This window comes from Cucumis melo, chromosome 5 (genome assembly GCF_025177605.1).
Source record: "Cucumis melo cultivar AY chromosome 5, USDA_Cmelo_AY_1.0, whole genome shotgun sequence".
In the NCBI taxonomy this organism is placed as follows: Eukaryota; Viridiplantae; Streptophyta; class Magnoliopsida; order Cucurbitales; family Cucurbitaceae; genus Cucumis; species Cucumis melo.
Window position 1 is genome coordinate 14479628 of NC_066861.1, and position 27420 is coordinate 14507047.

Sequence of the window (27420 nt, forward strand, 5' to 3'; positions counted from 1 at the left end):
CTCTCCTTCAACATTATCTTCCAATGAATTTGCATAATTCTTATATTTCTCTAAATGTCTTTTTATATTAATTGTACCATTTCTTTTGGAATCACAAGCATATCAAGTCCCACATACAAGCAGCCCTAGGATATTTAGGATCACATCCTTCTACTTTTATAAAATGTTCCCATACCGATGATGGTGGTTTAACCGATTTTCTTTTTCCTTACAATAGACTAGAACAACTTTGTTTTGAAGTCTCGTCTATAGAGAATGAAGTCATCCTATGGAAACAAAATTAAATAATAACATCACATAACGAAACATACACAATTTCGTATGCGCATAACTATGATAAAGAAAATTAAACAAGTTCATGTAGTTATTTGGTCTTTCAACTTGAAAAGTAGGAATATTCATTAGTATTGTACAACAACATTTGATAAAAGCACTCTTTTAGAGAGGTTAAACTTACTTGACAAGCCCTTACACCAAGATGAGATAAATTAGGCAGTTCTAGTCTGCACAACCCCTGTTATGTTTCTGTAATAGCAGTTCATTAACTCCTATTTGAATGCGGTATGAACATGCACAAAACTTATTCAATCAAGCAATAAGAAATTAAGCCTTATGATTCTCATTCTATTTTTAAGAGTTCCACCAATTCGCTAAACTACAAACATTTTTAAATTTTCTGCAAAATGTATGCTTTTGGTATAGACCATAAGACCCATAACAGAAACCCTACCTTAATTTTCTCACCATAACAAAAACTATTAAATTAAGCATCAAGATTCTCATTCTGCTTCTAAGCATACACAAAATGTATGCTTCTGGTATAGACAAAATTTATACATAACATGCCTGACGCAAATGGGGAATAGAGTGAAGGAAACCCAATAGGGATTTTATCCCCTTTCCACCATAACAGAAACTCTACCTTAATTTCTCACCAAAAAAAAAAAAAAAAAAAAAAAAAAGAAAAAGAAAAGAAGAAAAAAGACAACCATTTACCTGAATGAAGGAAACCTTATAGAGATTTTGGAAGATGAACCACGAATTAAGTTAGAAGCTAATGGGGTGACCGACAACTTGTAAACAAACGACTAGTAAGCTGATGGAGTGAATGATGGCAACTTTTAAGCTGCAAAAAATAAAGAATAAAGAAGTGAAAAAACTCACAGACAACAAAGCAAAGAGATCGAAAAACAGTGAAAATGATACCAACATTTTTATGTTTTTATTGTATCCAAAATTTGAATTTTAAATTTAAAAATGCATAATTATATTTAACACATATAAAGCCATCTAGAAATATAATATGTAATGTTATAAACGCAATTCATTTTTTTTAATATCATATACATTATATAATATAATATAAAGTTTATGATATTAAAAAATAATAATTATATATATATTTTAGGTTAAGTTATAAATTTGGTCCTTGTATTTTTAAAAATATAAAATTTAGTCCTTATAGTTTATAAATAGTTAGAATTTAGTTTTTTTAGTTTGAAAAAAATCATAGAAAATAGTCCCGTTTGTAGGGACTATTTGTGGTGGTTTTTAAATCCTTAAGGACTATGATATTTTATCAAACTATAGAAACTAAATACTAACTTTCTCCAAACCATAAATGCTAAATTTGCAATGCAACCAACTTTTTAAACACAAATTATATTCATAAATAAATTATTAATAGATTAAATTAATAAAAGCTTATTGTCAATTAAATATGAGTAGAAAAATAAGATTAGTTTTACAATTTATAAATTATATAGGGGTCTTTTAAAAAATATAACAAAGCGGCAAAATATTTACACTGTATAAAATAATTCTGAAAACGAAAAAAGCCCACAGGCCCATGATGGAAAATACAAAAAATGTCCCGCGTAAACAATGGCATAATATATTTAGTACGTGATCGGTCGTTTAGATTTGGATAGCTAAATCTAAACGATTTTTTTTAATGTACACGATTCTTTAATTTGGTTACACGATCGTTTAGATTTGAGCATTTAGATTTGGACGATTTTTTTGCAAGATTCTTTAGTATAGGATCGTTTAGATTTTGCTAAACGATTTTTGTCAAGATTTTTTTGATACATGATTGTTTAGATTTGTTTACACGATCATTTTTTTTGTACAAGATCGTTTAAAATTGGCCTACACAATCGTTTATTTTTTTATATGATTGTTTAAATTTGGCTATTTTTTGTACACAATCGTTTAGATTTGAACGATGTTTTTTTTCAAGTCATATTTAATACACGATCTTGAACCAAATAACAGTTTAAAAAAAAGGAAAACGATGAAAAGGAAAAAAAAAAATCAAATCGTAAAGGAAGAGAAGAAGGAAGTGGATAAAAGAGAATGACAAATCTAAAATATTTTAAAAAAAATTCAACCTTGAATAATAGTTTGTTAGATCTTTTATATATTTTTTAAACTATTATTTGATTTTTCAAAATCGTCTAAAAATATAAAGAAAGATTGAAAACAAGGGTGGATGTTACCTAATAATAGTTAAATCTAAAGCATCATGTTATGTTATATGAGAAAAGACATTTTTGACAAGCATGTGAGTTTTTACTCTTTTCGAAATTGTTTAAATATTTTGTAGCTGAATGCATGAGTGTACCGAAAGAGAAGGGTTCGAGGAACAAACTATAACACTTCGCCATTGGCGCTGAATTTCCTGATCAAGCGCCAATTTGCACCGACGAATTGCAAAATGCAGATACTTCGTGTGCTGCCGATCGTCGCTTTTCATCTATATTTTGCATTTTTCACCATCACTTCAGCTCAGGATTCCCATCTCGGATCTGCTCGTGTAGTATTTCAGGTTCTTCATTACCTTCTCTATTAATGAAAATTTTAATCAATGTAGAACTTCGATTGTAGTTTTAAATGTTCCCTAATATATCAAACTACATTTTCGAATACCCAGACGAATTATGGCGATATTGAATTCGGGTTCTTCCCCAAGGTTGCTCCCAAAACCGTTGACCACATCTTCAAACTTGTTCGTCTCGGATGTTATAACACCAACCACTTCTTTCGGGTACTAAAACTGCAGATATTTTTCTTTATGTATGTTTATGTGATTATGTGGGGAAAAATTGAGTGTGAGATAAGTTCATATTGCAGGTGGACAAGGGGTTTGTGGCGCAAGTGGCAGACGTAGTGGGGGGAAGATTAGCTCCCATGAACGAGGAACAAAAAATGGAAGCTGAGAAGACTGTTGTTGGTGAATTTAGTGATGTTAAACACGTTAGAGGTATTCTTTCTATGGGGAGGTTAGTTCTTTCTACACTACACGCGTAAGTTACTACCGCTTTCTTTTTTTTTCTAGAACAATGGTCAGTAACTCGTGTTCTATCTATAATATGCCATTTTAGGTCTAAATATTCTTAAAATCGTTGATGTTTTCCATCTCTGAATGGAAACTCCCTTGCATCCATAGAAATGGAAGGAAATGTAAAGTGCACAGGCAGAATCCGTTCTGCTCGCATGTTACATTGTTGCTTATCCTGGGAGGTTAACTTGGTTCTTTATCATCCGGTAAAAGGCTGTTGAGTTGAGTAGGCATGCATGAGTTCTCCAGCTGTGGGTGCTACCCATTTCTCTCTAGTTCTATCTCCTGCCCATTTTTATCCGACAGCTTTGTGTTTGGAAATTGACAGAAATGTCTAAATTTGCATGTGTTAATAGGTTTTTAACCTGCTATTCGTGAAAAATAATGGATTTCTCTTTAATGTCACATTTAACATTTAGGCCTCGATTGATAACTATATGGAAACTAATGCCACCTTCCAATCCATGGTGTCAAAAGATAGATTCTACATGTTTCTCTTGTTGCGGATGAACATTAATGAAAAAGGAAAAAAGAGAAACATGTGGTTTTAAAGTTTGATATTGAGAAGGCTTTTGACATGGTTGTTTGAGATTTCTTTAATGATATTCTTCAAGCTATAGGCTTTGGGATCAAATGGTGAAGATGGACAAGGGGAGTGTATCGACAACAAATTTCTTTATTATCATTAATGACAAGCCTCTAGGTAATTATTCATGCCTCTAGGCATGTGACAAGGCGGTTTCTTATCTCCCTTTCTTTTCATTGCGGTGTTTGATTGCTTAAGGTGGATGCTTACTCTGGCTGACCATGGAGGGTTTGATCAAGGGATTCAAAGTATGTAAGGGGCCCAATGAGATCCTTGTCACTCATTTACAGTTTGTCGAGGATACTTTTCTTTTCTCCACACAACATTGGCAACCTTGTTAGTATTATTAGTCACTTTGAAGAAGCAAGGGGCTCAATATAATTGGCCAAAAACCTGAATTTTTGGGCATTGCAATTGATTCACATGTGGTGTCCCACCTTGCAAATTAGTATAATTGTAAATTGGGAGCTTGGTCGTGTACTTATTTGGATTTGCCTCTTAATGGCTAGCCAAACGCTTCCTCTTTTCGGAAACCGGTTACTGAGAAACTTAAGAAATGACTCTTTATTTGGCAATCATCTCATTTATTTTAGGCTTACAGGCTTACTCGTAGACGTGCTACTTTGAGTAATTCCCCTATTTACTACTTTTCTCTTTACAAGGCTCCCACAAAAGTGGCCAGACAATTAAAGACGCTGTGTAGAAACTTCCTGAGAAGTTGTAGCAAGGGAAACAAGGGCTTTCATCCCCTTAAATGGAATACTCTAAATCACCGGTGGACTTGGGACTTTGGGTATACAAATTTGCCAAATGGTGAAATACTATGCAATAATATTCAAGAGAAAGAGTACTAAAGAAGAAAAGTTGCCAGCTTTAATACTTCATCAGTTAAGGGAGAGAAGATTTAGGAAGATAACACTCTTACCTGGTTCCAAGATTTGGTCAAGAACATATGGTCTAGAGAGTACGAGGAAGAGTGGAGCGTAAGTAGCAACCTGAAATTTGGGTCAAGATTTCAAGTTCAAGCCAGAAACTGTAATTCTATGCTTCAAAAAACTAGGAAACCAGCCAGGGGAAGAAATTGTTAATAAAAGAAGATATAGAATGGATAATAACCATGAGGGTTCTCAATCAGACCTTTGGAAACTCTTCTCTGCCTAAGCATTGCGAAATTCCAGCCTATTAAAAGTCGATTGTACAAAATGCAAATTAGTTTTCGTTTGAGATCTGATTTCAGTCACCCTATGGTCAAATAATCGGGTACTTTGTAAGGTTTGAAGGTTGCAGATAAAGATATTGGGGATTGAAGTCTGTTGAACACCTAATTCAGAACTAGTACTCTCATATTCAAGAAAGAGCAAAATTTTTTGATTGATGCTGTTAGCTTAAACGTAACTTTTTGGATGTTTTTTCTTCGTCATCATGATTATCAGTGGAGGGCAAAAATCTTTGGGAAAAAATTATTTGGGTTGGATAGTTTTTAAGTAGCCGATTATTAATCTTGGTGTTCCCTTCTTCTTTCAAATTAAAGAATGTGGAATTCAAAATTTCGGTCTAAAGTGGGTGCTTTTCGTCAAAGTGTTTATATTTTCTTTGTATTATGCTCTTTACTAATGTTTCAACTCTTTGTTGCTTTGGTTCTTTCCCTGTTTCTTCTTTGTGATCGTTTGTTGGTTGTTTTCCCTTTTGTATTGCCTAGGTTCATCTTTTTTTAGTTTGTTTGGATGATTTTGTCTTTTTCTTATTTTGCTCTTAGTATAATACTCTTGTACTTTGAGCGTCAGTCTCAAATAAAGAGGCTTGCCTCCGTTTCCAAAAAAACCATGAAGGTTCTCTAAGATTAGGAGATCAAGGACGCCTTCTCTTTTAATGGATGATTGAACCTAGATGGTTTCCCGTATGTAGTGCAAATCAATGCATCTTTTATTTTTAATATGAAAATCCCTGAGAAGAAAGAAAAAAAAGCAAAATTACTTCTGTACACAAAATAAAGGCAAAAGTGGCAACTTGGTGGGATTAATGAACAACAGATAGAATGAGAATGAGGAATACACATATCAAGCTATAGGTAAAGATGAGTTTTGGCCACAGGTGTCTATGGTCCCCCAAGGATTAGTGGTAGGAATTTGTTCTGGGAGGAGCTAGGAGATCTTTATCGCTATTGTGGATTGAGATGGTGTGTGGTGGGTGATTTTAACGTTGTCCATTCTCCTGATGAGAAGGCTTTAGGAGGGAAAATCACTAGATCTATAAGATGTTTTAACAACTTTATTGATGATAGTGGTTTATTTGATCCTCCTCTCATCGAGGGTAAATTTACTTGCGCCAATTGCAGAGCTTCCACGAGAATTGACAGGGTTCTTATGTCGGAAGCTTGGATTGAGAGGTTTGGAACCCTAGGTAGGTTAGGGGGTCTAAAATCATTTCAGATCATTGGCCCCTTATTTTAACTAATGGTAGGTTGAGTTGCGGTCTAGTTCCCTTCAGGTTTGACAAATGTGGTTCGACCATCCCTCATTTAAAGAGAATTTGGCTTTTGGTGGAATACTGTATCCAAGGTAGGTGGGAAGGTTATAGATTCATGGAGAAGCTGAGATCTATTAAAGGCAAGCTTAAAGTTTGAAACAAAGAGGTGTTTGGGGATATTTGGGCTAAAAAGAAGGAGAATGTTGCTAGGATCAATGATATTGACTATTTGGAGTTGAATGGTCCACTTGAAAATGGCCTTGTTGAGGAGAGGTTTAGCTTAAAATGGAGTCTTGATGAGGTGATTAGAAAGGAGAATGTGAGCTGGTTTCAAGTGTAAAATTAAGTGGCTAAGGAAGTGATTGTAATTTAGGTTTGTTCCATAGGATGGTTAATGGAAGAAGAAACAAAAGTCATATAAGTCATTTGTTGTTGGATTATGGGGTTTGCACAAGAGATGGGGGAAATTGAGGGGGAAATTTTAAAGTTTTTCTTCTCTTCTTAGCCCTAAGGTTATGGAGATGCCGTTTGTGGAAGACATTGATTAAAGGCTATATCACCAAGGGAGGATGAAGAGCATGTGGTTCCTTTTACGATTGAGGTGATTAAGAAGGTTGTTTTCAATTGTGATGGCAACAGGGCTCTTGGAGCTTACGGGTTTTCTATGGCTTTCTTTCAAGATGATTGGGATCTTATCAAAGGAGATTTGGAGGGTGTCTTTAAGGAATTTTTTGAAAGAGGGATTCTGAACAAATTGGTGGTTGAAACCTTTGTTTGTTTGATTCCTAAAAAGGATAATGCGAATAAGGTGAAGGATTTTCAGCCTATTAGTCTCATTACTAGTGTTTATAAGATTTTGGCTAAAGTTCTTGCTAATTGTTTAAGGAAAGTGTTGCCTTTGAATCTCTCTGATTATCGGAAGGCCTTTCTGCCCAGAAGAAAGTTTTTGGACCAAGCCTTGATATCTAATGAAGCTATTGAGGAATATAGGTCAAATAATTTGGAGGGTATATGACATTAATTCTGACCAGGTCAAGTTGTAGAGGTGGGCTGAAGCATTTGATTGTGAGGTTGGCTCTTTCCTGTTTTGCTACCTTGGTCTCTCGTTGGGGGTAATACTAGAGCCATGTCCTTTTGGAATCCCATTTGTGAGAAAATTCAAAAGAGATTGGCAACGTGGAAGAATGGCTTCTTTTTCAAGGCAGGCAAACTTACCTTGATCAAGTCGGTGTTGAATGACATCCCAATGTATTATCTTTCTTTAGTTAGGGCTCCTAGTGGGGTGTGTTAGAGTATTGAGAAATACATGAGAGACTTTTTGTGGGAGGGGGTGGTTGAGGGTCACGACTCCTATCTGATTAGTTTGGAGGCGGTGGGGCTCCCGGTGAGTCAGGGGGGAATTAGGAGTTGGTAATCTTAGAATCCGTAACAGAGCTTTGTTGGCAAAGTGGCTTTGGTGCTTCCATCTTGAGCCCGATTCTCTTTGGAATAGGATCATTTTGAGAAAGCATGGTTCCCTTCCTTTTGAGTGGATTACGAGAGGGGTTAAAGGCACTTTCCGAAATCCTTGGAAGGATATTTCAATCGAGCTTCCTACTTTTTCTCAATTTGTCTCTTGCTTTATAGGGGATGGTAAGGAAACCTTTTTTGGGAGGATAGATGGATGGGGGAGGATGCCATTTTTTTTGTTTTTCCGCATCTGTATCATCTTTCCTCGTTCAAAAACTGTACTATCTCGGAGCTTTTGGTGAGATCTAAGGATTCTTTGTCTTTCTCGTTCGAGTTTCGTCATAACCTGACCAATAGGAAAACGACGAATGTGGCCTCTCTTCTTTTCTTACCGGTGGAGTTCTTTGTTAGAGAGGGAAGGAGAATTGTTCGTGTTTGGATTCCTAATCTTACCTAGGGTTTGCCTTGTAATTCTTTATTTGAGCCTTTGGTTGATCTTGCTCCCCCTAAGGAGTCGATCTTTTATGTGATCTGGAGGACAAAGGTTCTGAAAAAAGTTAGGTTCTTTATCTAGCAGGTCTTGCTTGGTCGGGTTTATACTATTGGTAGGCTTGTTAGAGGAGGTTTTTGCTTGTTGGGCCTTTTTATTGTTTGCTATGTTGGGTGGCGGAGGAAGATCTTGATCACCTTTTCTGGGAGTGCCACTTTGTGAGGTGTGTGTGGTGCTATTTCGTGTAAGAGCTCGGCGTTAGCTTTGTCGACTTGATGATTGAGGAGTTCCTCCTCCATCCGCCTTTCAGTGAAAAGGGTGGCCTTTTGTGACGTGCAGGGGTGTGTGCTATTATTTGGGATATTTGTGGTGAGAGGAATGATAGAGTGCTTAGGGGTAGAGGGAGGAGGCATAGGGAGATTTGGTTGTTGGCTCATCATTACTCTTTGGGCTTTGGTTTTGAAGATCTTTTGTAACTTTTCTATAGGTAACATTTTACTTGGTCCTCCTTCCTTTAAAAGGGTGGTTGTTTTTGTGCCATTGTATTCTTTCATTGTTTCTCAATGAAAATGGTTTTCATAAAAAAAAGAAAAAAGCTGTAGGTAAAGATTTCATATTGTTGAAAGAAAGATTTATCCTAGAGAATTATGAACAACTGTACCAGGTATCAAGATTATCGTTAAAGAACTTGATTTGTACCAGATATGTATAGGAATCTGTATTGCCTAAATATTTAAATGATTTAGTTTAAACTTAATGTCAGCAAGTGGTTCAATTTTTTTCACGGATAAAACAATAAATTGAAGACTAAATTTACCTTCCTCTTTCCTTCTTATATAAGCCAACGGTATGGGTTAGAGAATATTAATTCAAATGGGAAAAAAAAAGAAAAAGAATAAAGAAAAGAGTACAGATTGTTTCTTTTTGTTGGCTCCTCCTTCCATACTCGTTTTTTCACATAAGTAACGGTGTCCACAGTTGGAGGCTGTGTTTTCTGACCATGTTCATGCTCTTTTAATTTTTCTATTGTTTATTTATTTATTTATATATATTCATATGAAATACCCTTACCTGTAGTGCAATAACTATAACGGCTTCATATAGGATGTTTCTCATTTTTCTGAATGTATCATTAAATTTTACCGTAAACACCAGTTTGAGAGCTTACAGTTACTCCTACTAGGCTTCTCTTACAATATGGATGCAACCGTGGTGTCAATTAGAAGTTTAGCATGCTACCCTCTGCACTGCTATGATTCATCGTAGTGTAGCTGACTACTGACTTTACTTTTTTTATATTCCCTATGGAGTCTTCATTCGAAAAGTTTGGTCGTTCTTCGTTTTAAATGTACATGTGCTTTGCGTAGATATGATGATCCAGACAGTGCTCAGTCCTCTTTTTCTATGCTACTGGGAGATGCTCCTCACCTCGATGGAAAAGTATGCAATTGCCATTTTAAACATTCAGACTTAAAAAACAGTTTAGTTCAGATATTTGGAACAGAGGCTAATCAACATTTTTGCATCTACTTTCTCAGTATGCGATCTTTGGAAAAGTTACCAAAGGTGATGATACATTAAAAAAACTCGAAGAACTTCCTACTCGTCGTGAGGGTATATTTGTAATGGTAAACAACCTTTAGTTTTTTTTTAGTCCAGCAGTTGGATAATGAAGGCTTGATAAGAGATCATTTGCTTGTCACTTTTACAAATTTGTTCAAGTTTGTGCTCTCACCTCATTAAGTGGATATAATTTTACGTAGCCGTTTGCTAGATCTCAACCGTTTGCCTTCTTTTGGAATTTCCTTAGCACTTGGCTTGTTCAGCCGTTCACATATCAATGTTTGCATTCAAGTTTTTTTTCCTATATTTTTCCATTTCTTCTGAACATGTTCGCCTGATCACATCATTATATTTTCTATTGACTTATTTGTATTTCCCCTTATTTCTTGACATTGGGGGTGGGTGGGGGGGGGGGGGGTGTTCTGCTGTACAATGAGAATAAAACATATGGGTAGGAGTAATTGAAACTCCTTCAGTCATTCCCTCCATTGTAAAATTAGTCATCAACTTTTATGTTAACTATTTTTCGTAGGATGAAGATTACCACATAAAGATCACCACATTCATTGTTAGCAGGAGTATTTGAACTCGCTCCCCTCCCTTCATTACCAAGTACCTAATGCCCTGTACTCAAAAGAAAAAAAGTGCATATACCATTTTGCGTTGAACAGTAAAAAAATGCTCTCTCCTCTCTCCTCCCCCTCCACATTAACTTTCCAGAACCATCACTCCGCCATGTCCACCACTATCGGAGATCCACCACCGCCTTCCTACCCTATTCGATCTATCCACACATTGACAGGAAACTCTTTACCCTTCAACCAGATAATTCTGAGTGATGGGCAATCAGTGAAAATTATTGAGATTGGAAAGCTATCATCACAATCACTCTGTTTATCTCGGAAAGCTCTCACCTGGCTGTCCTCCCTTTTCCCTTCACTGTAACATCACCCATGTAATTACAAGTTCTTCAAGAAATTCACCAACAATGGTGCTACACTCTGGTTAGAGAAATTGCACAACAAGAATGGATACTACGTCGAAATCTCACCCATCTCACACGGGCCGCCACAAAAAGATATTTATCACATCAGAAGAAAAGAAACAAGGCTGGTTCTCCTCCCTCAACCAAATCCCATTCCTACAGGGCTGCAGTTCAATCATGTGCAGTCAAACCACGTAAACCTATTAGTTCAGCGAAGCCATTCCCCCTGAGACATGTCCACAATCCTCCACACACAACAATAATGAAGGAACACCCCCTTCCGCACTCCGATTGGAATTCGATAGTTGTAATTCAAAGACAACAATTCAGTGACCTGGGCTAGAAATCTATGAAGTTTTCCAACCAACAATCTCACCTCGTTGTACAATCAACACTTTCCTTGAAGACAAGGCACTTGTTCATGCGTATGACTCAGCTGCTGCTACTTCTCTATTGCAACATGATGGATGGGTTCAGTTTGGTAAGTATCACCTGAGATTCTTGAATGCTGATCTCTTGTCATCTTACCATTGCCAGCAGACTGCATCCTTCGGAGCTTGAATTGATATTTTCGGCCTTCCACCAATCCTTTGGAATGCAGATTTTTCAGTTCATTGGTGACCGATGTGGGGGTTTTATTTGCTGTTCAATTCGAACAGAGGGTGGATTAAATCTTACAGCTGCTCGGATAAAGATTCGCACAAATCAAAATGGTTTCATTCCTGCACAAATCTTTCTGCCACAACACCTAGCTGGATCGATTTTTTTTGTTTCAATTGGAGGTATCAATGCAGTCACTTTTCGATCGTCAGCGGCAGTGAATAACCATAAAACGAGGGTGATCCACACAGAGCCACTGGCGGCTAACCCTACAGGGCTGATGGCGGAAAATCAGGAAATGCGGATTTTCCAAATATAGGACCTCCTCATGATGAAAAAGGAAAATCTCCCATTAATATTTTATCACAGCCAACTGTTATTTTTTTCCCAAGATTCTCGACATCCACCAATTCAAAAGGATTTTCCAAATTTGGTGGAAAATAATTATTCAGTTGATATTATTTCCAACTTGCCACGTTGACTTCTCAAATGATCCCTTTGGGCCCCACAAAATCTCCTTCTCCATCTTTCAATCAGCCATCCCTTGCGATGGTTACTTTCCCAAATGGTCCTATTTTGCGTGAAGAAAATAAAAATTTTGTTACTCCTAAAATTCTGCCTGCAGACTCGGAAGCTGATCTAACTAGCTCTCTCTCACCTAAAGATGACTTTGAGATTCTGTTTAGGACATTTTTACCCCCCAAGCATTGGAGGAAGCTGTGTTTGGCAACCCTGATGATTCTTTTCCCCCAATTATAACCTTGCCCCCAGTTCCTTCTGACTTGAATTGCCCGATACACCATCCACGTCCACCCCCTACACCGCAAAAGTTGGACCGTGACTTTCCATCCACCTCTGCCACTAACACATTTAGCCTTCGCGAAATGGCCTTATTATCTCGCAACATGATTAATGTGTCATGGCCCTTCCCTCCCTGCCTGCTCCAAAGGCAAAGAAGTCGTTTACTGCAAACATTAAGAGAAATAAATTACAAAGGGAATCACAAAACCTACATTCCTCAGTTTGTTATGATAGATCTACGACACGTGCCATTAGGGAGGGCAAAGATGTTGTCCAATGAAGATTCTATCTTGGAATGTACGTGGGTTGAATTCTTGGAAGAAGTGTGCTCTGGTTAAAAGATTGTTGCAACAACATAACCCGAACATTGTGCTCCTTCAGGAAACGAAATTAGATGCTACTGGCTCCTTAATTAAATCCATTTGGAGCTCCGCTTTTACTGGCTGGTCGGCACTTGATGCTATTGATACATCAGGTGGTCTTTTGATTTTATGGCATTTGCCTGATTTCACTGTTCACGAAGTTATTCATGGACTATATATAATGTACCTATCCACATTTCCATGGCTGATGGTTTCTCTTTTTGACTTTCGACTGTTTATGGTCCATCTGATGGGTTATATCACCATGATGATTGGCAGGAACTTGATGACTTGGCTGGTTTGGGTGGTGATTATTGGATTATTGGAGGCGATTTTAATGTGACCAGATGGTCATGGGAAAAATCACATGATCACTCAGTTACATCCAATATGAGGCTATTTAAGCAATGGATTGCAGCTTATAATTTGCGGGGTACTCCTCTGAAAAATGCCAATTATACTTGGTCCAGCTCTGGAAGATCACAATATGGTTCCTTGATTGATTGATATTTGGTCACTGGTTTGTGTTTGGCTAAATTTGGCTCCTTTTAGGCACATCGTTTTGATCAGATCACCTTGGATCACTTTCCTCTTGCTTTGGTTGCAGGTGATATTGAGTGGGGCCCCCCTTGTCCTTTCTGTTCCGAAAATTTTTGGCTTCAGACCCCCTCTTCTTGATCAACTGTTGAAGATTGGTAATCTGGTTACCGGTTGGCCTAGACATGGCTTGATGATGAAACTGAAGCTTTAAAATTTTTCCTACATGCTTGGAATGATAATCAACGTAGGGAGGCCTCTAAGTTACCTTCCCTTATCTCCCAGCTTCGAGGTTTAGACAATATGGACAGCAGTTGATGACTAGAATTTTGTTGAAAGAGCAAATTGAGCAGTTAACTGTACAAGAATACATACACTGGAGACAGTGCTGCAGGCTTAAATGGTTCACCGAGGTTCGTAAAAGGAAGAGTTCTATTACTGAAACTCTGCCTAGAAATGGTCAAAGCCTGTTCATAATGGATAGCATTGAATCTGAATTCTGTGGCTTCTACACAAATCTTTTTACTAAGGGAAGTGATTCTGGGTTCCTCCCTTCTAATGTGAATTAGATTCCTATATCGGCTGCCATTGCTGTGGACCTTGAGCGTCCATTTTCTGAAGAGAAGTGTTCTTGGCTGTTTCTTCTTTAGGTGCTAATAAGTCACTTGTTCCGGATGGTTTCACGTCAGAATTTTTCAAATTCTTTTGGCCTACTGTTAAAGGTGATATCACGAATATGGTTAGTGATTTCTGTCTCTGGAATGATCAATGCTTCTTTGGATAAAACCTATATATGTCTTATCCCCAAGAAATTAGATTCAAAGATGGTTTCTGATTATCGGCCGATTAGCCTCATCGTCTGTGCGTACAAAATTATTGCTCGGATATTATCTAACCGTCTGAAACATGCTCTTCCTTCCATTCTTGCTTTGAATCAGCTTGCTTTTGTTGAAAATAGACAAATACTGAATGCTTCTCTTATGGCCAATGAATTGATTGATGACTGGACTTCCGAGGGGAAACAGGGGGTGGTTATCAAGCTTGACCTCGAAAAAGCTTTTGAATTTTGATACTGTTGATTGGGATTTCCTTCATGCACCCCTCAAGTTAAAGGTTTTGGATCTGTGGCTGCATATCCAGCACCATCTCTGTCATTATCAATGGTAGACTGCGTGGCAAGATTATCCCCACTTTTGGAATCAGACAAGGTGACCCGGTTTCTCCTTTCCTTTTTATTTTGGTGGTTTACTGTTTAAGTCTTTTGTTGGATCATAGCTGTTCTAAAGGTCTGCTTGCTACCCATTCCATCGACACTACAAACTTTGCTTTAAACCATTTACAATTTGCTGATGATACCCTGCTTTTTTCTACTGCTGTTTCGGCTGCACTTATCCGATTATTTGAGACCATCTGTGTCTTCGAACATGCTTTGGGTCTTACTATAGGATTCACATTTCTGAGAGAGACATTGACTGGATGGTGAATTCTGCTGGGTATTTTCTCTCTGAATTTTTGCGTTTGTTCCGCATTGCTGATTTTTTGGATATTTTTGTGAGTGAGGCATGGCACTGTGCAACAGAGGTTTGGAACTTACATTTTCGCTGTAACCTTACTGATTCTGAAATTCAGAAATGGCCTTCTTTGACAACTATTTTGGCATCTGTTTGCTTTCATATGGTGCCTGACTCTTGGAGATGGACCATTGACCCCTCATCTTCTTTTTCTATCAAATCTCTTATTGATGATTTAACTGGCTCGATTGATTTTTCTGCTAGAGATCTTTATTCAGCTATTTGGTTTGATCACTACTCACGGAGAATTAAAATCTTCTTTTGGGAGCTTAGCCATAGTGCCATTAATACTGCTGATCGTCTCCAACGCCGTATGGCTTATGTCTCTTTCTCTGGATTGTTGTGTTATGTGTCATAATGATGTGGAATCTCCTGTTCATTTTTTGGTCAGTTTTGGCACACCATTTTGGAGGCCTTTGAGTGGTCGACCACACACTCCAACAATATAAAGGACATCCTGGAATAATTATTGGCGGGTCACCCCTTTTGGCAGCAAGAAGACTATTTGGATGGCTATTGTACGAGCTTTCTTTTGATCCTTATGGAGCGAGTGTAATGGGTGGCTTTCTTGGAACTCTTCTTTTCTGACACTGTTTGTCTATAGCTTTTTATTGGTGCAAATGTGGGCACCCTTTTAAGAACTATATTCTCTCCTTTTTAGTTTCTAATTGACGCAATCTTCTTACTCACCTTAAGGTGTTGGGGCTTCCCCCATTTCATTTATCAATGAAATGTGTTTCTTATCTAAAAAAGAGAAAAAAATAAACAATGGCTCTAAAACATAATGTCTCACTTCTTCCTTTTTCACTCCCTATATTTAGTATTTAAAGCAAATCCCTTGATACTCCCTTCTCTAATTGCTACTTTACCCTTAATACTTCAATAATACTTTTGATTCCACCCTAAAATCATTCCTATCATGATGTTCAAGTATTCATGCACGGGTGTAGTTTCTCTAGCCTTTCATCTTTACGTCGTTTGGTCAGTTTGGATGATGCAAACTTTGCTGCTACTCTGCCATGATTGACATTTTGCTGAATATTTTTCTCCAGTAATTTTTCTAGTTCAATGTCCTATCGACTGCTACTATAATCTTTCTAATCACAATTCTCCTTGTAAATTGATCATTAATCACGTTTTCTTTCAGCCAACTGAGCGCATAACAATACTATCATCATACTATTATGGTGAGAATATTAATCCTTCTTTTATACTATTTTCCTGTTAGATTTCGCTCCTACTCCTAATCTTATTATGAGGTCCTTGATGTTGTTCATTGATCTCATTTGCATTTAGATACCAATTTGGAGAGTTGTGAAGAGGATAGATCAACCTTGAAGCAAAGGCTTGCTGCGTCTTTTGTCGAGATTGAAAGACAGGTAAGAACAGCCAAGTTCTATACTACAATGAACACTTAGACCTGGACTATTTTAAGCACGTTCTTCTATTTCTTTCATATTGCTCGATTAAAAGCTTGGTTCCTTGTATAGATAAAATGGTTATAGCTCGACTAATCTTTTGTTGTCTGCAGAGAATGAAATGCTTCCCCTGAAATGTGTGGGACAACAAAAACTCTGGTAGGGAAAACTAGAAGAGGAATTCAAATAGAAGCTGTTTGTTCAATATCTTTTTCAAATCTGTGTCCGTCCTTTTCGCTTGATACATTTCTTGCAAGGATATAGTGTATTCAGTGAACAAACTATTATACATGTTGTATAAACACTAATTTAATAATAACATTTAAAATCAAGTTATCTACTCCTTTTGTTGATGAGCTTGGAGGTTCAAATCTTGGCCCGTGTTGTATTAGTTAAATTTTAATGTCCACATTCATGTTTGTTGTAATGTCCTATTTGGTTGGTATCTAAGTTCGGAATACAATAAGTAAATAAAATTTGCATGTGGTAAGCCAAAATCTGAGAACAAATTTGGATAGGAAGATCTGATGGCGGCTTGGATTGATTCTTCAAAATTTACAATTTAGAATATGTTCACTATGACTATTTGAATGATGCAAGATGCTCAATGTGAAGAATTAATTCATCCAATCATGAATTTCGTTTCTCAAACTCCGTGAGTGCTTTATATTTAGTATTATGTTAAGGTTGTTTAGGTCTTACATTCTTTTAAAATTTGAGAATTGGGTTTACATCTTCAACTTTGAGAATCATCAATCCAATCCAATATATCAAAAAAAGCTATCAGGCATTTCAAAACAAATACTTAAAAAGTTAATATGATAACTCTTAAAACTATGTTGCGTATATGAAATGCAAAGGAATGTGAAGTTCAATGCTATGCATTCTATATTAGCATATAGAGAATGCAAACAATATATGCAATACAAAATATGCAAACAATATTCTATATTAGCATATAGAGAATGCAAACATTACATGCGATACAAAATTATTTAAAAATGAGTCATTGTTGTGTTTTATTATTAGAATACGTTTGGGAATAATTTTGAAACCGTTAAAAATCAATCGAAAATACACCTTTGATCACACAATCAAATCAAAACTACTAAACTCAATTTTTGTATTATAAAAAATGATCTCAAATGACTAGAAGCATCTTTTGAGTGATTCTCAAATGTCAAAAATAATTTTAACAATTTAAGAATCACTCTGGAACAAAACAAATGGAAAGAGAAAATAATGATTCAAAGGTGAGGATCATTGAGTTGAGTATCGAGGTCAAGTACAAGAACATGGGGACCAAAGATGTTGGCAAAAATAATTGCTCTGTGCTGAGGGAGTTGGTTGATCTTTGCTAATTCATCCTCATTCAACGACCAATCAAAGATGTCAATGTTTTGCCTCATTCTCTCTTTGTTGAAGCTCTTTGTCACCATGCTCACTTCTTGCTCATACACCCATCTCAATGCAACCTTCAATACACATTTTTTTTCATTTTTTTTATTATAATTAAATATATAAAGTGAGAAAAAAGAGACACTGTATACATACCTGTGGAGTTGTTTTTCCCTTGGTGTGTGCGATTTGAGAAAGAAGTTGAGATTCCACAATTTTATTATGGCCCCAACTTGTCCCAGCTGCGCCTAAAGGGGAATAGGCAGTGACATGAATCCCTTTTTCTTTACAAAACTCCCTCAATTTTTTCTGATGCCAACTTGCGCTCATCTCCACCTTATTAATTACACACCAAACTAACCTCATAATTTTTCATATTTGTAATATATATATATATATATATAAAAGAGGAAAAAAAAAAAAAAAAGAAAACAAAAGAAATCGTAATATTACTTGATTAAGTGCTGGTGGGATATTGGCAAAGGAAAGAAGGTGAGTGAGTTTTTGAATAGAGAAATTACTAACTCCAATGGCTTTGGTGAGGCCAAGGCTTTTGCAATTCTCCATCATTTCCCAAACTCCTTTCACATCCATTTCTGAAATCTCATCCTTTCCAATTGCCCTTCCTCTCACTTCACTCTTTGTCTTCAGTGGGATGTGGATCAAGTACATATCTAAATACTCCATTTTCAAATTCCTATACAATTATTATTAATTAGTACTGTTTTTGTAATACCCTCATTAGTACCTTTCTTTTTCTTTTATTGCTTCAAATATCAAAATGATCAGCCAATGCATTTACAAATAATATAGTAAACTTTCATTGTTGGCATATATACCAATAGACACGTTAAGTAATAGACTCTAGTAGATATTATCTAAAAACAATGTTTTCTCATTTAAAATTATTGTCTTTAGTTTTTCATTTGTAAAACAAAAATGTAGCGAAAATATATTTTTGTTCTCGAACTATAGTTTCTATTTAGTTTTTTAAGTTTCAAAATGTTAAACATTTAATTCTTTGAAGTTAGTTTCAATTTGCTTAACTAGGTCTTTAAAATGTTACTATTTTATCCTTTAAATCTAAGTTGTGTTTCAATTTTGTTTCTAACTAGGTTTTAAAATGTAGACGTTCTAACTAATGTTGACTTTTCTATAAATACTCACCCATAGTCATTGACATTAATGTCTATTATATAATTTAAAATAATTATGAAGTTGATTTTTAGTTTTAACTTGAAAAGTGACGAGAAATAGTTGATTTTAAGGGTTTTTTTTTTTTCTAATTAAACTAGAAAAATATTTACATTCGTATAAAAAATTTTGAAAACGAAAAAGGCCTCAAGTCCACAATAGGTAATACCAAAAATGCCTCAGTCAACATGCGATTAATTGACCACACACGCGTGCGAGTAATCTTCTTCTAAACGATTGTGTATTAGTCATGATACACGATCGTGTTGACCATGGAAAACAATCGTGTTGATTATAAAAAACGATCGTGTTGATTGCGGTAGCGATTGTGTAGTCCAATATAAATGATCATTAAAAACTTCAAATCTAACGATCGTGTTGACTATGGTAAACGATCATGTTGACTATGGTAAGTAATCATTTAGATTATATCAACATGATCATGTAGTTCTTCTTAAATGATGGAAAAAAGAACTTCAAATTAAACAATCGTGTTTACCATGATAAACGATCGTGTTGACAATGGTACACGATCGTTTAAATCATGTCAAAATGATACTTTAACGATCTTGATATTCTTGAACGTGAGGAAGATGAAGTAGCTTCAAAAAATATTGTCGAAAATGGTGAATATGAAATAGGAGATTTAAACGTAAGAATAAATTGTTTAAAATATAAGATAGAAAATATCTGAAAGAGAAGATGAAGAAATCTAGAAGAGAAGATGAAGAAATCTGGAAGAGAAGATGAAGTAAGTACAAAGAAGAAGAAGAAAAATAAAATGACGAATCGTCATTGGAGGACAAATCTGAAAATTATGAAAATATTTTAAGACTTTTGTTTTTTTAATTATATGTAAATATTTTTAGATTTGGTTACATTTAAGTAAATTAACCTAATTTTAATTAATGACCGTTCTTTTGATCTCTTAAGATTAATTAATAGACATTAATAAGAAAGAAAAATGATGCAAATCTTAAGACGTATGGATCAAATTCAAACAAAATTCAAAATGCATAACATTTTAAAATAGAGACCAATTAATTCAAAGGAATTGAATAGTTAAAAAGACTAAATGTGTAATTAATATTATGAAATCCAAAAAAGAAAAAAAATTACTTGAGAGTAGCGTGAATGGCATCAAGAATAAGGGAAGGATGAGCAAACGCAGGGGAAAGCTTGGAAGTGATAAACAACTCTTCTCTACTCTTCACAATTCCCATCTCAATACCCTCTCTAATTGCCTCTCCCAACACTTTCTCCGTCCCGTATGAATATGCTGTGTCGAAGTGTCGAAATCCCACCTTCATTCCTTCTATGATCGCCGCCTTCGTCACTTCTTTCGCCGATATCGACGCTGTCCCCATCCCCATGACTGGCATCTGCTGCCCCTCCATTAGTCTCACACTTGGAATAATCACACCCTTTTCCATCCTTTAATTATCCTTCTAATTCTCTCTTCTCTATCCTTTTCTTTGGTTTTATATATCCTCTCTCTCTCTCACTTTCTCTTCTTCTTGTTCAAAACGAGAATATTCTTCTCTGCTTATAGTTTCAAGGATGGTTATGGCCGCATAAATCTTTGCTCCAAATTTTCTGGCCTTTTCTTCTCTCCTTAATTATATATTCTTATGCTATATATATAGTATACACAAGGCTGTAAAACTATATAATAACCTTGTGTATTTTCACTTCGATCCGTAATGGTAATTAGTATCCACCCATATTTGTGCACTTGCATTATAATCCCACGCAAAAATTTCAAAAAACACTTTTAAGCATGAAGATAAGTTCCTAATATGTTGAACTATGATTTGACAACAGTTAAACGTGATACATAAAGATGAGTACAATCTTAGGTAATTCTTCTTGTGATTGAGATTTTTTAGCTACCTTCTTTCTAAATTAAAGAAAGAAAGGTATAGGCTAAAAAATGGGTTTATTAGGAGAATGTTGTTTTTTTAGAAAAATGACAAAATATTTAAGAGTTTTAAATAGATTTATCATTTAGGATAAAATTGTAATTATGCCTCTATGACATTTTTACAATTAATTAAATCTTCTTTGTTTTAGGTTATTAAAAGAAAAGAAAAGAAAAAGATGGAAAAATAGGGGGCAGACGCACACAAATAGTAGAGAGAGAAATTTTTTCTTGCACACACCATAAGAGAAAAGAGAGATCGCGACATGGCGATTTTCCTCATTCCGCATTCGATGGGTTTTCTGGTGAAGGAGGATCGGCAGCGTCGCAAGCGGTTGAGTTACATTTTTTAGTCAGAGATGACAACTTTTCCGACAATTACAGCGACGGGCAGAGACAACGTGTTTCGGGTAGTGTTTGGATTTCATTATTCGGGCAGTAAAGGCGTGTTTCGACGGTTTTTTTTTTGCGTAGTTCGAACTGGTTTCTAGTAGTTTGCAGTGGGTATTCGACACGTGGGTCTTCTGTCAAAGGAGGCGATTTCTAGTGGTTTTGGATCTTGGTATCAGAGGCAACATCCGATGCATGTTTCTCTCAGTTTCTTGGTCTTTGGTCGACAGTAAAGTCATGATCGACGATAATATTACAAATTGTGTATTACTTTGTTGATATCTGTAATTTGTATCTTGATTGATATTGCTGTTAATAAAATCTCTCCAAGCTGGTTCTCAAAGTGGATGTAGACTGAATTAGTCGAACCACTATATATCTTTTTGTCTTTTATTCTTTTATCCCTTACTTTGTGGTTATTTGACTATTGCGTTCTGGTTGGTTTGTTGTTGTGTTATCTAATTTAGTGCAGAATTCATAACCATTTTTTTTTAAAAAGGTCAAACTTTACTTTTGGTCACAAAAATTTATAGTTTTTTTTCAAATTACTTCCTAGATGTGTTTTAAAATTCAACAATTAAAGCTATGTCTCCACAAGATTTAAGAAAGGCTTGATTTTGGTACTTTGATGAACAGTTTTGTTAACTCACATAACAAAGTTTAAAATTATAATAATAATTAAAATGTTATCAATATTATCAATATAGATGCCCATTATTATGCTTAGTATCCTCGGCCCATATGTCACTCCGCTCTACTTTGAACTCCCTTAATAAATGTCTTGAAGATATCCACTCTTAATGGCCATGTAATTCACTCTTGCTTCCCAAATTAGCTATAAATAGAGACATTTTGTGGATTTGTAATACACATTAGGAAGAAATCCACAAATTTGGAGAAAGCGAAGAAATTTGAAAATTTTGAGTTTTATAATTTCTTTTATTTATTTGTTTTATTTTATTTTTATATTATATTTATTAGGAAAATTTTCATCAATATAACAAACAACCAAAATATTTATGCCTCGTGTAACAAACTGAAAAGCCTATGAAGAGGGTTTTTTTTTTTTTTTAAATATTCCAAGTTTGCCCTTCTTTTTCATTGTCTTTCTTATATTGTTTTGCGATTTTTTTTCTTTCCATCATCTTTCTTCTGTTTTTTTTCTTTGTTTTTTCAATTTTTTTTCCAAACTATTATATGTTCAAGATTGTGTACCAAATATAAAAGGTTTATTTTTTATATTTTTTTTTTCAAACTATTATTTAGTTGTCGAAGATCTTGAAAAAAACATCGTTAGATTTTGGATAGCGAAATCTAAACAATCTTGTAAGAAAAATAGTCAAATATAAACAAATCGTGTACCAAATAATCTTAAAAAAAATCGATTAGATTTGGATAGCCAAACTTAAATAATCAAGTACAAGAAATAAACGATCGCGTAGTCCAATCTAAATGATCATGTACCAAGAGAATTTTGAAAAAAATCGTTTAGCTAAATCTAAATGATCGTGTAGCCAAATCTAAACGATCGTGTACCAAAAGAATTTTGAAAAAAATTATTTAGCCAAATCTAAACGATCGTATAGCTAAATCTAAACAATCGTGTATAAAGAATCTAAATGATTGTGAACAAAGAATCTTGAAAAAACATCGTTTGGATTTGGCTACCCAAATCTAAACGATCATGTACCAAATTAAACGATCATATACAAAGAATTTTGAAACAAATCGTTTAGATTTGGCTACCCAAATGTAAACGATAAAATCTAAATGATCATGTACCAAACAATAGCCAAATCTTAACGATCGTGTACCAAATATATTACGTGCATTGACGGTGTTGTTGATGCGGGCATTTTTGGTATTTTTCATTGTGGGTTTGTGGGCTTTTTCCGTTTTCGAAATTGTTCTATAGAGTGTAAATATTTTGCTCCTTTGTTATATTTTCTAAAATACCCCATTTTATTATTTATTTTAATATTATATTTTTTTCTATATGCGTGTTTCGATTGTGCCTTTTTTTTACAACACGTTATCAGCACGAGCTCCAACTGTCTTATGTGGAAGGTAGGTTCCAAAGGAATGCCAGTTTTTTTGCTACTCGTTATAATTAATAAATGTTATTTTGTATATTTGATGTATATCAAATTTCTAATATAATCACAATATCTTATGATAGTGTTACTATGACAAATCTTGCAAAACTAGCATTTACAACCCTTCACATCAACGATAGCAATTATTTAAAATGAGTTCTTGATGCTGAGATGTATCTTGATGCCATGAATCTTGGAGATATAATTAAAGAAGAAAAAGCAACGACCAACCAAGAAAAAGTGAAAGTCATGATTTTCCATTGTGATCACATTCATGAGGATTTAAAGTCCGAATATTTAACCAAAAAAAATCCCCATATGGTGTGGAGTAGATTGAAAGAAATTAAAGGCGTATGATCATTTAAAATTAGTTCATCTTTCACAAGCTCGTTATGATTGGATACATTTGAAGCTACAAGATTGTAAATCAGTAAGTGATTATAATTTTGAATTATTTATAATTAGTCAAATTGTTGTTATGTAGAGAAAAAATTACTGAGATTTTCTACTTTTCATATCTCGAATAATATTGTTAGTTTGTTACGGATATGTTGGAAAAAATATTTTCTACTTTTTCATATCTCGAATTTTCTCCTGTAGTAGCAATATTGAGAGAAAAGTTTTACAAAATATTCTGAACTCATCTCATGTCTTCTTGTTGCCGAACAAAATAACGAATTATTGATAAAAAACCACGAATCCCGACCAACTAGAACAAAACCATTCCCTTAAGCAAATGTTGTGAGTTTTAATCGTGGATGGGGTCGTGAGGTCGTGGTTGAGGTAGCAACCGTGGTAGAGGAAGAAATAATTATTATTTTTGTGGTGGTCATCTAATAATCTAAATTTCAAAAGAACTACATGAAATGATGATCATAAAATGAAAGCTCCACAAAATAAAAATTCAAAAAGTGATGAAGAAGTATGAGACTGATGTGGTATGACTGAATATTGATCACGTGTTTGCCGTACATCGAAACACTTAGTTGATCTATATCAAGTTTCTTTATAGAAGAAAAAGGGAAATATATAGAAGTCTACCTACCAAGATAATTATATATTTGATCCATCCAAGCCACTGACTAAGTTGAATGTGGCAGATTTCTTTGAAACTTCTGAAGAGAACACTAATATAGTTGATGGAACTACAAGTGTTTCTTTTGACTTTGAAGATATCTAGAATAAAATTGTTATTTTGTTAGCTATCTTCATGTTTTGTTTTTATTAATATTAAACCTTGTACATTTCAAGTGTGTTTTACTTGTTGTAATTTTTTCTTTTAAATGAAAAAATATGCATCATTTTCATACGTTGGGTGATTCAGAAATGAGTAGAGAAGACCTATGTCTAGCAGACAGTGCAACCACACACACAATACTTACAAATAAAAAATATTTTTTAAAATTGACAATGTTGAATGTTAAAGTCTATCGGGTTCTGCAAACCTATTTGAATGATTTGATAAAACAAATTTTATTTTGCCTAGAGGAGAACAAAATTAATTCACAATTAATAATGCATTGTTCTCTAGTCAATCAAAGAGAAATCTATTAAGTTTTAAAGACAGACGTTACAATGGTTTTCATATTTAGATTGATAGAGAAACTGAAATAGAATATCTTTATATAATATCTAGTGTTTCAAATGAAAAAATGTATGTTAGAAAAGTTGTCTTCTTTATCTTTTTGTATTACATTGTACTAATATATGAGTAATTAAAACATATGCAACAATGAATCTAAAGTTCATGAATCCAGATATATTTACAATTTGACATAATTGATTGAGCCATCCAAGATCTATAATGATGGAAAGAATTATTGGAAATTAACATGGGCATCCATTGAAGAACCAGGAGATTATTCAATCTAATGAATTATATCATGTAATGCTTGCTCTCAATGAAAATTAATAATAAGACCATCACCAGCTAAAGTGGAAATTTAATCACCTATATTTTTAGAACAACTTCATGATGATATATGTGGACCTATTAGCCCACAAAGTGGACAATTTAAGTATTTCATGGTATTAATAGAAGCATCTAGCAGATGATCACACGTGTGCTTATTATCAAGTCAAAATCTTACATTTGTAAGATTACTTGCTCAAATAATTAAGTTAGGAGCACAGTGTAACGCCCCAAAATTTCGAGGTAAATTTTATCATTTTATGTTAACTTTTGGGATTTAAAATTCTTTCGGTGTTAATTTTTGGTTGGTTTAGAAGAGGAAAGAAAAAAGAAATTGAAGGGTATGAATTTTTTTAATATAATATAGTATAAATTAATATAATAATAATATAATATAAATTATATTATTATTATTATTAATTGTATTATTATTATTATTTAATTCAAATATATATATATATATATATATATATATTATTTTTTTAAAAAAACCCTAAACCTGGGCCCCCCTCCCCCGTGTTCTTCTTCTCCTTCGCCTTCTTCTTCATATTTTTCTTTTTCTTCTCCACCCGACGCCACCATCGCCCCTCGCAAGCTTCTCCTTCTTTTCTATCAGCGCCAGCAAGCCGTCTCCGTCTCTGTCATCGTCGTCCTCGCAACGCCCACGTCCGCAGTCGCGCCCTAATCTCTATCCGCGTACGACCAGCCGCCGGCGGGTTTCCCAAATCGATTGTCCGACCTTTCGCAAGCCGCCACCTCCGACGCTTTCTCTCTTCATCTCGTATATCCGAGCAGGCCATCGACTCCTCCGCCCCGACCATCGTCCGACCGCTTACGCCTAGTTGTCGCCGACGCCGGTTCTTCTTCTTCCACTTTCAAACCGGTTCGCGCTGCACACCCGACCCGAGCCACCCTCTCTTTCTATTCGAGCCGCGAGCCGAGGATTGAGCCGAGTCGCGAGCTGAGGATCGAGTCGAGCTGCGAGCCGAGGATTGAGCCGAGTCGCGAGCCAAGGACTGAGTCGAGCCACGAGCCAAGGACTGAGCCAAGCCACGAGCCAAGGACTAAGCCGAGCCGCAAGCTGACCCAAGCTGAGCCGAACCGAGCAGCCTCCAAGCCAAGCCGAACTCCCTGTTCACCGAGCCACCTAAGCCTTTTCCCTCCACATCGGGTCACGGTGAGTCTTTGGTAAGGATCATTTAATGAGTTTCCTAATGTTGTTATAGCCGATTCGAGATTGGATATTGGAATAAGACATGGTCCTACCTTTCGTTCCTTGAAGGTATTAGAGAGTTGACGCTCAAGTTCTCGGGTGTCACGGCAGGCTTATTTGGAGATAGCTCTCTTTTACTCGGGTAAGTCGATGGATGTTGTTTAGAACGATTTAAAAAGTGACTTTTACTAGTGTCATCGTTTAAATCCTTGTGATTTCGTTTAGGTGGATTCGTTGGGCGTGGACTCGATCAAGGGGCATAGCCAAGTTTCAGGTAAGGGATTTCTTACTACCTGACCTCAGATCGAGGCTGGAAACGTAGTAACCCACATGGAAATTATACGTTAGTAACGATATTGAATGGATTGACGCACATTTGACAATACATATCACTTGTATGCTCTTGACTGATTAAAGGTAACGTGACCGTTAGTTGTAGCTTATGTGCTATTATATGTAATGAGTTGTTTACGGATAGACACCGATGCCCGGGTGTTCTGTGTATTGTAGTTATGTTGGTGGGCTACGTTGTGAACTGGAATAGTATGTCGATGGACTATAAAGTCTTAATGTTATGTAAGTTGAAGTCTGTTGTCGGGATATTGGTTATGGAGTTATGTCGTGGAAGGATTAAGAGTCTGAGAACGTCTTGTGTACATTGAGTATACGCCGTTGAACTGTGCTATGAACTGAATATGATTGTCAGATATAATGTGGGCGGTACGCATAACATAGATTACCTGGGGATACACTAGAGTTTGAACTGAGTCGAAGTATCGTCAGGTAACTTTACAAAGTGAGGATTTGACTGGTAGACTGGATTTAAAGAAATGTCACAATGATGTGTGAATTGGATATGCATATAGCAACTGAGGAGATAGTTGTTTAAACCTATATTGTTTTACTGGCTAAGCCTATGACTAAACTATCAGTTTGAACGTTATCGGGGTGTGACTGTTGTAGATGGTGTAGTATAGGCTGTGGGGTAACAGTTAGCTTCATCTATGGGGTAGTGTACCTTATTGATATGTGTATCCTTCGGGATCACTAGACTGATATATGCATCCTTCGGGATTACTAGACTGATACGTGCATCCTTCGAGATCACGAGATTGATGTGTGCAT

The 27420-nt window shown here is 35.5% G+C and overlaps 2 protein-coding genes across 2 annotated transcripts; one reads left to right on the top strand and one right to left on the bottom strand.

The window, feature by feature from the left end:
- The first annotated feature begins 2574 nt into the window (after positions 1-2574).
- Positions 2575-16542, top strand: LOC103485795 (peptidyl-prolyl cis-trans isomerase CYP23). The gene is made up of 8 exons (XM_008443495.3): positions 2575-2830; positions 2936-3049; positions 3136-3284; positions 9702-9774; positions 9873-9962; positions 15901-15940; positions 16050-16132; positions 16285-16542. The coding sequence occupies exons 1-8, from the start codon at positions 2720-2722 to the stop codon at positions 16303-16305; spliced, it is 681 nt and encodes a 226-aa protein (XP_008441717.1). The 5' UTR covers positions 2575-2719; the 3' UTR covers positions 16306-16542.
- A 3336-nt stretch (positions 16543-19878) lies between these two features.
- On the bottom strand, positions 19879-20196 carry LOC103485931 (NADPH-dependent codeinone reductase 1-1-like). The gene has a single exon (XM_008443714.3). The coding sequence runs from the start codon at positions 20194-20196 to the stop codon at positions 19879-19881; it is 318 nt and encodes a 105-aa protein (XP_008441936.2).
- Positions 20197-27420: the final 7224 nt, after the last annotated feature.